Below are 14,373 nucleotides of genomic sequence, written 5' to 3'. Positions count from 1 at the left end.
GGGACCTGAACCTGTTCAGCCTTCACAAGAGAAGGCTGAGGGGGGACCTGGTGACTGTCTATAAAGTCACTAGAGGGGACCAGAAGGGTTTGGGAGAGACCTTGTTTCCCCTAGCGCCCCCTGGCATAACAAGGAATAACAGCCACAAGCTGTTGGAGAGTAGGTTTAGATTAGACATCCATAAGAACTACTTCACGGTCAGGGCGGCTAGGATCTGGAACCAACTTCCAAGAGAAGTGGTGCTGGCTCCTACCCTGGGGGTCTTTAAGAGGAGGCTTGATGCCTACCCGGCTGGAGTCATTTGAACCCAGTTTTCTCCTGCCCAGGCAGGGGGTTGGACTTGAAGATCTACAAGGTCCCTTCCGACCCGACTTCTATGATTCTATGACTTCTATGACCCCTGCATATGGACCTGGACTGGCACCCCCCTGAGACTCCAGCCAGCAAACTGTGTGTGTGTGGGGAGGGGCACACTCTCACAGCAGGGGAGTCCTTTCCCCGCCTGGCCCCAGTTCCAAATGTGGCAAAAAGCTGGGCTGAGCGGCCCCGTGCTGCAGCTTCTGGCTGCTGTTGTCAGGAGGCTTGGGTAGGTGGGTGAGGAAAGGGAGTACCCCCACCACAGTTTTTTGGCTGGGGTCTTGGGTGGTGGGGGTGGATCTGTACTATAAGGGGGCTCCCTTCCTCCCCCTGCTGGCCCCAGTTTCTGGCATGGTGATAAGCTGGGCTGGACTGGGCAGCCCTCCACTGCAACTCTTGGCTGCAGCTGTCAAGTGGCTGGGATGGGAGGTTCCTTCCATGTGGACACAGCCCAGATCTCCCCCCCACCCTGAGACCCCAGCCAGCAAGCTGTGAGGTGGCCTTTGTAGTGGGGGGTTCCTTTCCCCGCCCCCCATCCCCTAAGCCTCCTGACAATGGCAGCTAGAAGCTCCAGCACAGGGCTGCCTGGCTTGACTTTTTGCCATGCCAGGAACTGGGCCCAGGGGGGAGGGTGGGAAATGAAGCCTCTCTGTTCCCAGTGCAATAAAAAGTGGCACAGCCTGGCTGCAATTGGGAGATGCCCTCCAAGCTTGTGGGCACAGGGCTTGGTGGGGTCTGAGCCGGGTCCACACGGCAGAGAGGCTCCATTTTCTCCCTCTCCCCTGAAGTGCTCTGAAGCAGATGAGCACTAGCTGAGGCTAGCAAGCCACCCAGTGAGGGGCCCCTGGGATGACAGCAAAATTGCGTGCTGAAGTACAATGGATATGGTACAGATGTTCAAAAAAGTGCTCTAACCTCAAGTGCTTTAGTCTAATACCACATCCATTGCGGGTTAACTTAGAGCAGGATCTGCCATTTTTAAAACTCTTTAAGTGCCATGAACATCTGTTCTGTTATGACTTTAAAGCACTTACTGTGTGCTTAATGCACATTAAGTATAACATCTGTACCTACCTTTAGTGTTCTAGTTGCACTATAACGTGTGTTCCAAGAGGATAGTTACATTTACTTTGAGAAGTATAGCTCAGAGTTTCTCAACTTTTGTGCAATTATAAGCTTATGCTAATGTTGCAGGTCATAAATCTTTGTTTTTAATATATATATTGCTAATAAAGCCTTTCAGCAATTCAAAAAACACAACATTTTCCAGGCTTAACCTAAGAAATGATCTGTTTCTTGGAATAATGATCTGTCTTCCTTATTGCTCCTTGCTTTAATTTGGCAATTGTTGTGTGGAAAATGCTTTCAGAGACTTTAAGTCTACAGACCTTGTTGTAAACACTTGTGTAATCTGTATGCTGCTGGGATTGCCAGTGGTAATTTGTCAGTGTTTATTTGCAGCAGGTTATAACTAAGTCCTGTCAGGAGTAAATCATCTTTTTTAATACAACTGCTTGTTGTTTTAGTTGCAAAAACTTAATTTTTTTTTCTAAGTTAACATTAACATTCACATTTAGAAAGTTAGAAGTTTCCAGGAAAACATTTTAAAAGACTATACAAATGCAGTTTAATAACTACTTAAGTTATTACTGAACAAATATAATAAATGGTACTTGGGGGTACGTCTGCTTTGCAATCAGGAAGTGAGATTTAAACACTTGTGCTATGCATCAAGGAGTTTCAATCTTGTTGATCTGTTTACTACCTCTCCAGAGAGAGAAACTAGAACCTCGAGTGCCCATGGAGGCAGAGCTCTTGGGAAGCCCACATAAGTGACTGAGGAAGCTTGAGAGTTGTTCTGGTTTCTGGACAACTGGACTGCAATCTCACATATCACGGCATGGATCAGACAGGGAGTCTACATATTGGAAGCTGACATTGGAGGCAAAGATAAAACATGCAAATCGCTCTTGTCCAGATTCTACTCTCTTAAAAGCACACAGGATCCAAAAGTTGTAACCAAACCCAACCAGGGATCCTGGTTTTCTCTGATAAAAAAACCCAGCCACTTTTTGGGTTAAAGTAGTAACCCAAATCCACATTTTCCTGTGATTAAAATGAAATGCTACTAATACATAGATATATATGGTGTTTCATTTTGATCATAGAAAAATGTGGATTTTGGATTTTTTTTTTTAAACCTGAAAATTGGGGATTTTTTTTTAAATCAGAGAAAACCAGGAACCCAGGTTATAACAGTTTAGTGATAATACATTAGCAGAACTCAGCCAGAGGTGTTACAACTTTCTACTTCTATGTCTGAGATGGGAATGAAATAGATTATTTTAAATGACTGCATATATTCATTCCTACAGTGGCATTATAATCATTTCCCTATTGTTTTCTATTCCATTCTTGACCCATTCTTAATGTTTTGTTTGTTAACTTTATGTTAAGATGATAACATTAGCAGCAAGTGTCAATGTTATACAAACAGAATAATATATTCCTTCTTCTGAACTCTTGGGATTGCTGCCAATTATGTGCTTAACCTTATTGCTGCTACTGCTGCTCAATAAATCCCTCATCTTTCTACCTGTGACTCTGAAACGGTCACTTTCCGTCACATTTTTACCTTGTATGAGTAAGATCTTTACTGAGAGTCCTCAGATTCTTTTCTAGTTGCTTGAATGGAGCAGGTTTCTTCAGACTTTCCTGTGGAGCAGACTGAAGATAATGAAAAGGAAAAAAAATTGTGTTAGTGAAAATATTTCATTATGACTGGGACAGAAGTGGCATCCAGTGTTGAGGATGCATGCTAGTTTCCATTCTAACCTTCTGCTTTTAATCACTATTTGAAATCCTTACCTGACATCAGACAGGCTACATTTCTGTCTGTCATATTCTTAAAGTATACATAAAATAATTAATATGTTTTCCCCATTACAAGGCAAAAAAAAGTTCTCGCAACATTTTTGACTAACTCTACAGTTAAAGTTATAGATCAGAGGCGAGCAAAATACAGCCCGTGGTCCAGATCCAGCCTGCCAGGCAATTCCATCTGGCCTGCGGGGCCCCTCTGTAAGCCCTGGCCATGGGGTGCCCCTCTGCAAGCCAGTGCCTCTGTACAGGACGTACAGCTCTGGTTGCTAAACAAACAACCCCCACTCCAGCCTGGCCTGACTGCCCCCAGCCCTGAGCTAAGGGGTGTTAGAGACACCCCATGGCTGTTCCAGGCCTCCTTGCCTGCAAGCATGGACATTCAGGTAAGGGCCCCATCAGGCCAGGGCCAGGGCCAGGGCCTTCCATTGGGGAAAACGGGGTGGGACTGTGTGGTACCGTGTGCTATGGGGCCAAGCTGGGCTGGCACCCCATGCTGCAAGAGCGTAGGAGCTGCATGCTATGGGGCTGGGTTGGGCTGGTCACACTTGCTGCCACCATGTGCAGCTGGGGACTGGGATGGGAATGCAGCAGCTGTGAGTTATACCACCACATGCAGCTCCAGGGACTTGCACACTCCGCGGACTGTGAGGACCTCCCTGCTGCACACACACACCTACATACCCCACCCTCCACCATAACCTCAAGCACATCCACACTCTTCCATAGCTCCCCCACACCCCACCATAATCCCCTACACACCCACAGACGCCCATATCCCCCACACACACTACCACCCTCCACCATACAACACCCACCCTAACCCTCCCTCCCACACCCCACTGACCACACCCATACCTCCCCACACACATACCCACTTCCCAACCACCCCCTACAAACACCCCCTTACCCCCGCCACACAATATACAAGAATAAGACTGTATTTTGAGCTATTATGTGATCACTGCTAACACCTCTAACAAATGCACATAAATCCTTGCGGCCTGTAACAGGGGGTTCTTAGGGCTGATTTGCCTTTGCTCCACCCACCTGTTTCTGGGCCAACCGCCTGCCTTCTTACCTGCCATGCCTTGTTGTTAATTGGTTAATGATCTTAATTAGGCGGGAGGCTGCCTGTTTCTTGCTCTGATGCCAGGGGGCACTATCTGTGGCTCTGTACCTCCCCTACACTGCAGCCCATGCTTCGCAGATGGCATTTGCTGATGTTAATCTCGCCGGCCACACACTGGGCCCCAGACTTCTCTAATCAGGACCCCTCTGAGATCCCTCCATTCCAGCAGCCTACCCCACCTTCATTCAGGCTATCTAGCTCCCTGAAACTATTTTCCCCTCTTGGGTGGCACCCCCCGGGACCTTTGGCCATACAGGCGCTGGCCTCACCTCCAAGGCCAGTCAGAAACCCCAGGCCCTCTTAGCTCCGGGCATCCCTCACAGTGGGCCCCTGGCCCTTTTGATGGTTCTGGTCCTGGCTCCAGCATTGACCAGTCAAGTGTACTCTCTCTATCAGGTCTGAGTGTCTAGCTCCACTCTCTCCCCTGGGGTCTGCCCTTTGGGCCCTAGTAGCAGGTGACCCACCCAGTCGTGGAAGCTGGGGTTAAGGCACCCCGACCCGCTTTTCACTGGGGTGGTAACTGGCCTGGCATTTGCTGAGGGCTCCCACACCACTGAGAGCCCCACCAGGCCACCCACTCCTGGCAGGGTGAAGTTTTAGGTCATGCCCAGGACTAGGAGCCTCCAAGACATCCCCTACATCTCCTCCCTTACCTCCAGGATGATACCAGCAGCCAGGCAGTGTTGCTACCTGGCCTGCCAGCAGGGAACAGATCTAGTTATATAGGCAGCCAGGGATCTAAAATGGCTACCACAATCAAGCATCTGCTGGCTGCTTGGCTCTGATCTTAAAGTGGCAGGCACCAACAGTGCCCTGCCACACGGCCCTTGACAGCTCACCAAAACTCATTAAGCAGCCTTCCAGCTGAAATAATTGACAACTCCTGATATAGAAGATAAAAAGTTCATATGTGTCATGGAACTAACTCTCACTTAAAAGTAGTATCTTTGAGCGTTCCAGAGAAAATTTATTTTTATTTCACTGTTATCATCCTTTTAAAATTGCATGCTATGCACATGCATTACTTTTTGCATCTTTTTTGTTAACCTTGTAATACATGTAATGAAAGCAGGGCTCACTGTGCATGAATGCATGAGTAAATTTGTTGTTCGCTGCAACATATAATGTGGGTGTCCCTGGACAGAGTCAAAGGGTATATTTACATAGTACAATGCAGTGCCTTGCAGATACAGCTTCTTGTACATAAGCTGGCTCAGATCTCTGCATGGCACTACATTGCGTTATGCAGAAATACCCAAAGCATACATGGGAATTGGCTGCAGACCTATGCATCTGCTAAAGTCCTGCAGAGGTGCGCAGGAGAGAGATTATTCTAGGGTTGATTGCATAGGAACAAAAGGGATTTCTTTACTATGCTCCTTAGAAAGTATGCAGTAGGAGATTTTCTTCCTTGCACACATTAAAGGTTTGCAGGGGGAAAAAAAAGTAATGCATAATTTAAGAGGAAGGTTTTAGCTCCTGTCTCAGTCTCTCTGTACCAAACAAAACGCATTGCATCAGTACAGAGAGGCCAGCTGATGCTTTTGATGAACAGCAGCATTTATAAGTGATTCTAAACCAGACATCTGACACTCTCATAAAACTTTTATAATTTCAAAGATATGCTTTTTGGAGTCTTATTTGTTGTTTGTTTTAAACAGTAAGGGCTAACCTTTTTAGCAGGCATGCTACAAATTAGCTCTACGAACTCCCTGAGTGTCACTGATCCCTTTCCCCTACCTGGTATGCTGCTCTGCTTTCTGCACCCTCCCTATCTGCCACTTCAAAAATCCCCAGAGTCTATACCAATCTGGCCATGGCACAAAACTCCTTCCTGACCCCAAAGATGGTAACTAGTTTGAACCTGAACAGAGAGGCAAGACCTGTTAGCCAGGAACCTCCATCTTCAAGTTCCCAGTATGCCAAAAGCCACAGATAGGGGATGCCCATTAGGGCTGTGCGAAATAGCACTGTTTTGTTTTGACTGCCATTTTGACAGGACAGTGTTTTGTTCTGAGTTTCATTTCATTTTAAAGCACTGCTCTGTTTTGTTTCGTCGAAACTGTTTCGCTGTATCAATGCTATTTTGATGTTTTGCCCATAGGCAATAATGGGGAATCATGAAACTGCCTATAACATGGTCATTTTTTGGCAGATTTGGATGAAAACAGCAGGGATGGTAGCCCCTTCTGAAGCCATTAAGCCTGCCAGGTTTCAAAGAGATACATGTGGGGGTTTCTGAGAAACTGCACCTCAAGCTGTCTGCCTCCTCGATTTGGGTAGGTCCCTAATAATGAGCCATGAAGTCAGTCAAGCTCCTTAGCACTGCCTGGTTAGAAACGCAGCTGCCCCTGCCAAGCAGCTGGTTTTAAATTTTGAGTGAACCAGGAATCAAAGGAAGGTGCAAGTGCATTAGTGCACCCTTCTCCCCCTCAGATCTGCCCCTGCACACAACACTTTCTCTTTTGCATTCTTTTCGTTACTTTTATACCGAGGCAAAATCATGATCAAATCATCCTCCATTCTCCATCCTCCATAGCACATTCAATTTTGTGCTAAACAGAAGGGAGATTTAGCAGATTTAAACCAAGGTAAAGGTTAACACACACTGAAAAAAGGAGCTTATTGATGGATTGTAAAATCCAAATGTGGAGAGTGAAATGTACTTTAGAATGGTCAATGCAGTAACCAGCTTCCAAGGTTTTCTTTAAATTGATAGTGCTCGAACTGCTTCAGTGTAGATAGTCACAAACTATACTGTAATTCTGCACACTTATATGACAGGACTAAGTACACGCCAACTAGAACATATGCTTGGGTGATCTTGGATGAATTACAGCAGCAGGCTTGCCACAGTAATTGTTCTGTGCTTAGCAGGAGGAGGCATTTGAGTGAAATATTTCTAAGACCTTCAATATTTAAAATAATGGATTTGGGTCACTTTGGGTAAAGGCTGAAAAAAATCTGTCTATAGGCTAGATATTCAGCAGGTGTAAATCTGTGTATCTCTACTGACCTTAGAGGAGCAACACCAAAATGCACCAGTACAAAAATCTGGCTCTAGAGATTTCTGAATGAATGGTGCTCACAGGTGCTCTAAAATCAATTTAAAGAAATGAAAAGCATAATTTTAATGCGTTATCCATTTCTGAGCTGAGTTCAATATAGCTTAAGTGTCTGCCTTTTGAAACATGTACATTTAAATTAACACAATGGAATAACACTAATATTGCTAAGCTTGCAACAGTTCTCTTAGCAAAGTAGGACTTGATTCTGTAGTCATTTCTTAGGCAACCTTTCTGCTGACTTCAGTGAGAGTTTAAGAACAGGAGAACTGGGGTTTGGAATGTTTATCAGGCAGCAAAAAATGGTTTCTTAACACACTTTCAAATTGGTCTCAATAAAATCGAAAGCATCAACATAATATCATGCTGTACAGTAGAGAGTCAAGCCCTGATTCATATATGCAAGTATCTAAACAGTGAGAGAAGTCCTTCTGTCTAAAGCTAACCATTTGCTTAAGTGTCTTGTTAGATTAATTGTTCTAGAGAGTAATTTAAACTCACCTTTGGCTTGGGGGAATCCTTTGTAGTAGTCATCTCTTCCTGAGGAACATAGACATCTTCTTTTGTTGGTTCCTAGAAAGTGAGTCAAAAGCATGTAATCGTATTATGCTGCAGGTTGTAAATATCAGGGTAGTAAAGGACAACAGTTATAATACACTTGCGCAAGTCAGTTTTCTTGTGCTAAATTTATGCATATTCATAATAAGCATAAATGATAGCTAATTTTCATATGGAGAAAGACAATCCAGTTGAATAATTTCAGCATACATAAACATATTATTTATGTCATCTACAAACACGGTTCAGAATGCAAGCACATTTAAATTACTATGCTTGAGTGCTAAAAGTGTTTAAAGAATAAACTTTCTCATGGAAAATTGTTAGCTGGTCCAGCTGCATCTAACCTAAAAGAAAAATCCAATTTCTAAAACTTGGACCAGGAATGTACTTACTTGTAACTGTTCTTTTCTGAAGATATACATTGTGACAGATCATTATTCTTGGGTATGTGTTTTTTGCACACAACCAATATAGACTCATGCCAACCCTGAAGTGGAATATAGGCAGATGTTCCAGTCTCCAAACACCAGTTTATTTCTAAGTTCTACCAGATGCTGCTGCCAGTTTCTGGCAGAGCCGGGTACAGGGGAGTCCCAGAGCTGCTTCTGCCCCACTCCAGCTGCAGCTGTGTGGGGTGTCAGGCTCACCAGAGGATAGCAGCAATGGAGGACATGTTTCCGTTTCCTGCACCTGCTCCCTGCCGCCCCTGCCCCTCCATGTCCCCTGCTAGACAGGAGCAAGTGCTGGAAGGGGGAACCTGCCTGCTGCCACCTCTGTCTCCAGCTTTTGCAGGCATGAGGGAAAACCTGGAGCCACTCCTGTCCCACTCCAGCTGGGGGGCCATGGGGAGCAGTTGCACAAGGAGCTGACTTGGGTAGGGACAGCAGTGGCTGTGAGTGGGCTCGTCCTACTAGCACATACTTCCAAGCAGCCCGGGACACCTGTGGGGGAGTGGCAGACAGGGAACAGGTGCCAAAAAGGGGAATCTGCGCACCACTGCCATTGTCCCCAGGTGACCCTGGCACCCTGAGTGGCTGGTCCCCACAGCCCCTGGCTGCAGTGAGTTAGGAGCAGATCTGGGGCTCCCACCACCCCCAGATCAGTGGGGGACAATGGTAGCAGCAGTAGCAGTGGGTGAGTTCTCCTTAACCTTTCTGTGTCTGTTGCCTGCCCTGCTCCGCCAGTGTCCCCTGCCAGCCCACCTTACTCCCATCCCCCACGGTCTGAAGAGTAGAATCCAATCATTAATTTAACAAATTTATTAATAAATGAATGTAATTAAATAAACAATAAAATATTATTTGCTTCGGGAAGTTTCTCCTGGTTGCCAATGAGGTGATTGCTTTCTAAATGTATTTATTTTTAAAAACTAGATATATGAATACTAAATAATCTATACAATTATACTTACGTCTACAAAATGGGTTTTCAAAAGTGTCATGATTTTGGAAATTAATTTTGATCCAGTCCTTGCTGGATTTTGATTTTGCAATCAAAACCTGTAGGACAAAGCATTGCCTATCCAAATTCAACCTAATTTTTTTCAGTTTCTAATGCATCTAGGCTGGTAAAATTATAATTGTAAGCCTGAACATCCACATGTACAATCCTGTATATATGTGCTTTAGGGTATGTTAGATACAAATAAGTATTCTGTTGTGTCATTCTACCAGACAAGGTAGGACCTATTAGTTCCCATTTACAAAGATAAAATGTAGAGTGGCTCTGAGTGAGTAGAGGATTAAGCTAGGAAAGCTGGTGGGGGGAACCCTAGAAATTGCCATTACAAAGGGAACTCAGATTAAGGTTTGTGGCAGCCCAACAGGGGGTGGTCCTGCACCAAGCTTCCCAACTTACTGCACCTATCAAGCTCCAAGTGCCTCCCTGGGGGTGCCTTACGTCTGGCTGACCCTCTTCCTGGAGCTCCTCCACAAGCCTGGGAGTAACACTGTCACCACTCAAGAGTCTCAGTTTGTTAGTGGCTCTGTGCTTCTTGAGGTTAATAAAGCTCTACAGGCTTTATAGATCGGATGGGTACTCAACCCACTGCAAGAACTTGGGGTGCTTCCCTTAGTCTGAAGCACAAATAGTGGTCTCCCTTAGTCAGCCGGACCAAGGGGACCCCCAAGGCATAATCTAGACCCTCTCCCAATAAGTCTTCCACGCTAGGTACAGTGGACAGCTTTATTGATTACAAGGAGTAGGTTTGGAATAGGGTACAGCAAAATCGGAGAAATACCTTAGAGCAAACTGTGTGGCTGGGTAGCCTTTGATCACACATCTGAGTTACTGCAAGATATATACAGGCAGTCCTTGGACTTATGACACAATTGGTTCCTGAAAACCGCATTTTAAGTTGAAATGTTGTAACTCGGAACCAAGAGTTCATAAGAAACAATGTTATAAATGGGGGATTGGTTCCTGAACCAAGGCCTGATACCCTATTTTCACCAAAAATACCTCGGAATGTTGTACTCAATCACAGGTGAGTAATATAGCTACATTAATGTATTATATATCATAAATAGCAATCATATTGATTTGGAAGGACTTCTTTGAGGTGACTTTGCTGGACTTTTTGAAGGGTTCTTGGCTGGAGTCTTCTCAGGAGACTTGGCTGCAAGTTTTTTCTAGAGTCGTGTCTGCTTTCTTAAAGAAAGTGTCCAAGCAAGTTTGGACAGATATTCTCCAGGGAGATAAGTGACATAGCGAACACGTTCGCTGGCATGGCGTTGCATCGGATCAAGCTTTGTAAGTTGAAACTGAAGTCATAAAGTTGAAACAAGGTGTCAATTTATAAATGTAAGTGCAAAACATTGTAACTCAAAACATTGTAAGTTGAGGACTGCCTGTTTCTAGTCAGGTTTGTAGGTTCTCACAAGCATCATCCAGAGGCTGATAGAGCTTTCCTCTGGAGGCAGGCAGTTCATAGTGTGTCCATATATTTCAAGAGAGAGAGAGAGAGCTGCAGATGTTCAGCTGCTCTGTGTCTTCATCACGGTTGCCTCCCCCCCCGCCCCCGCAGCACTCTTGGCTTATATAGACCTTCTGACCTCATTTACCTGACCCAATAAAAGCCAGCAGATTTTGGCTGCCAGCCAACCTTTGAAATGCATCACTGGTTACTGGGCAGAGGGACAGGGTCATTCACCTCTTCTCCCAACCTGATACCTGTAGCTTCTCATATCCACAGGAACAGGTTTCCCCTCCCTCAGGAATGTATCCAGCTCAGGTTATACTCCAGGGTTACCTGAAGCACACAGGGATGGGGCTGCCTGGCCATATTGAGATGGCATTCTGCCACAAGGTTTATGCTTGTTCTTCAAGAGAATAGAGACTGAAGTCAGGAATGCAGCAGAGTTGCATATTAAGGAGAAGAATCCAATTTGTGTACACATGATGTTTCAAGAATAAGGTGAGAAGTGTCCACTCAAAAAATATTTGAGTTATTTTAATGTTCATCCTCCAGTTTTCTTTCCCTCACCTTCTGATATCTCTTCTATCTGTCTTACTCTTTTACTGTGATTTTCTTCCCTTCTCAGGATCTTAGTTCCATTCTATTAAGGTTTTTTATACTATTTTTACCACTAGAGTATCTGAGTCCATTCTTGCCTGGCTCCTACCACTAGATCTTTCCCAGGACAAGTTGCAGTGATGCTACAAGCCATGTTCTCGCTTTTGCTCTCTCTCTCAAATACTCGTGATGAGCAGCACAACACAACTACTGTATTAACTCACATACATGATGACCCTGAATATAAGATAACCCCCCAATAAATTACTGTAATTTTCCATGTATGGAATCTAATTATTTGCGGATCATCTTAAATTTGTCCCTCCCCCTCTCCCAACTGCTGTAGATGGCAGGGAAAGATGTGATGAGGGAGGCAGTAATGGGGCAGGTGGTAGGGCACAGACACTGGGGGAAGCAGTAAGGGGGCATGTGGTAGAGCAGGAGTGGGGGGGCAGTAATGGGGCAGGCAATGGGAGGCAGGTGGTAGGGGGTAGGCAGTGAGAGGCAGGCAGCTTGAGCTTGCCCCCTGCTGCCTGTCTCCCTGCCAACTGCACTTAGCCCCCACTGTGCCTGCCCCCCCACAGCCTCAGGTTGCCCCTAGTCCCCTTTCTCCTGTTCCCTGCTCCTCCCCTCTCCATGCTGCTTCTGCCACTTGCAGCCTCAGGTCCCTACCCCCCTTTCTTCCATCTCCCCCCCACCCCACCCGGCCTTCAACACCCCTCCCCGCCCTTACCTTTGCTCTGCATGGGCAATCTCTATCCCTGCTCCAGCCCAGGACATGGAGCATAGCTCCAGTCTACCCCATAGCAGTGATATGGAGCTGGCACTGCTGTTTCAGCCCAACCCTGTAGCCGCAGTGGCACGGTGTTAGCACCGATGCTATGGGGCTGGGCTGGAACAGCAGTGTTAGCTCCATGCCACTGCTATAGGGCCAGGCTGAAGCCATGCTCCATGCCCCGGCCTGCCGCAGGGGCAGAGCTTGCTGGTTTGGAGCAAAGGTAAGGAGGAGTGTGGCAGAGAGGGAGAGAGATGGAGGAGCGGTGTGGCCAGAAGGAAATACTGGGGCCTGTTAGGGAGGAATGGCAGGGCATGCAGAGGCAGCTGGGGGAGACAGGTGGCAGCTCTGGCTCCAGCTTCAGCCCCAACTCTGGGCTTGGGCCAGAGCCTCAGCAGTTGCTGCCCCTCTCCTCCTCCTCATGCTTGACATTAAGGCAAGGGGCTTTCCCCCCCATGTTAAACAGGGGGGAAAACCTTGTCTTCTAATCAAGTAAATATGATATTTAGTGTAATGGTAACAGAGTAAAGATGGGGTTTGTTCTTATGTTCCACTTCCTTGTCACGCAATATCAGACTAGAACACAATCAGGCCTTAAAACAGGGCATATATAGCTGCAGCTCCATCATATATCAACACAATTGTTTTTAATTTGCAGTGCTAGATATTAGAAAAAATGAAGGAAAACAATACTAGTCTGTTGTATCCATTAAACTCAACAAAATCTTATTGAAATGATCCAAATCATTTTTATAACATTACATGCAAGATTCATGAGAGGTTTGTGTTTAATGTTTCTGAATCAATGGGATTTTTCATCCTTTTAAAAATGAAAGGGGCAGTTCTATGATCATTTCCGATTTTCAGTATTACAGGAACAGCAAGACACAATATCACACAGCTGGGTATGCTTCAAGCACTGGTATGTTTACAACTATCAAACTTCATACATTATTATATGAAACATGAACCAAAGTGAGATTGCATGGGAAATCATCCAAGCCGTTTCCAGGAGGATGATTAAGGTTTGTCATTTGTGTTATATCCTAGCAGCTCCGGGTATAAAAGAACTACAGAAAAGCTACAGTAGGGGGAGCTAGATGCTACCTGATTGACTACAGTTATTTTCTTGCAAACCTAAATCTAAAAGCTTACAAGCCTTGCAAATAAGGCTGTACCACCCATGTCTCTCCTGGGGCATTCTATGCATGTCTGCTGTATCATTAAATCCATCAGTTTTCCTTTCTGAGGAAATGGATATATTATTTTGAGTAGCCCTTTCTCATGTTCCTCCAGCTCCCCAGTGCTATGGCAGATGCTCTGACTTCATTCTTAACATGTCCCAGCTATTTTTCTTTTTTTGGAATAACTTTTGAATTTATGCTACCTCCATCACAGAACTCCCCTTAGCCATATGACTGAGCTGGTAAGCCAGAAGCAAATACAGTATCAACCTGGTGAAATAACTCTTAATCATATAAATAACTGTAATTAGGTCTTGTGAAACTCTTGGTGTTCAGGTGGTCAGTTGGATTTGGGTTGCCTAAAGCTATCTTCTGGACTGAATTCTGACTGTTGTGTTTTATAGGCAGTATTCAAGTGGAGTCCCACTGTGGTACTCAAGAGCTTTTATTTTATTTCACTTTTTTACAGTAAGTGCTTAGTACTGGCCTTTTCTCTTTCATTAGAACAAGGAAATATGAAACCGACATGAGGACTGAAGGATAATTTGCAATTAAACACAAAGATTCCCAGTCAAAAGGCTTCATTAAGAATGTGAGTACTGTAATATTAACCCTATGCTTAAAGAAGCATTAATAAAGTGCTGCAACTTTAAAGAAACAAAAGCTCTACACAAATGAAAAACTCGCAGATATTGGCCAAATATTGTGATTCATTAAAGCTATCTTGCACTGCTCTGGTGATGCATGGCATTATAAATTGGCCACCTGAGGATTCCCTTTGCCAACGGGAACCCTTGAGTATTGTGCAGCTGTTGCAACAGCTACTGTTCCATGATTCCCCATCTGTGGCTGCAAAGGGACCAAGGAACCAAAAGAAGAACACGGAGCAAGAGAAAGATTAGTCT

The 14,373-nt window shown here is 45.1% G+C and overlaps 1 protein-coding gene across 3 annotated transcripts in view; it reads right to left on the bottom strand.

Annotated features, from left to right (window-relative positions):
• The window catches only part of CCDC60 (coiled-coil domain containing 60), a 163,500-nt gene that overhangs the window by 78,970 nt on the left and 70,157 nt on the right, over window positions 1–14,373 (bottom strand). For all 3 annotated transcript variants that reach the window (XM_019506770.1, XM_019506772.1, XM_019506771.1), the window contains exons 2-3: window positions 7,936–8,007; window positions 2,993–3,084 (exon numbers count right to left, since the gene is read on the bottom strand). In XM_019506770.1, coding sequence (XP_019362315.1) covers window positions 2,993–3,084; window positions 7,936–8,007 — 164 coding nt within the window. The remainder of the gene's footprint in view (window positions 1–2,992; window positions 3,085–7,935; window positions 8,008–14,373) is intronic.

Source organism: Gavialis gangeticus, unplaced genomic scaffold (assembly GCF_001723915.1).
Source record: "Gavialis gangeticus isolate Ggan-Ray unplaced genomic scaffold, GavGan_comp1, whole genome shotgun sequence".
NCBI classification, from domain to species: domain Eukaryota; kingdom Metazoa; phylum Chordata; order Crocodylia; family Gavialidae; genus Gavialis; species Gavialis gangeticus.
This window is presented reverse-complemented; position numbering and strand designations above follow the sequence as displayed.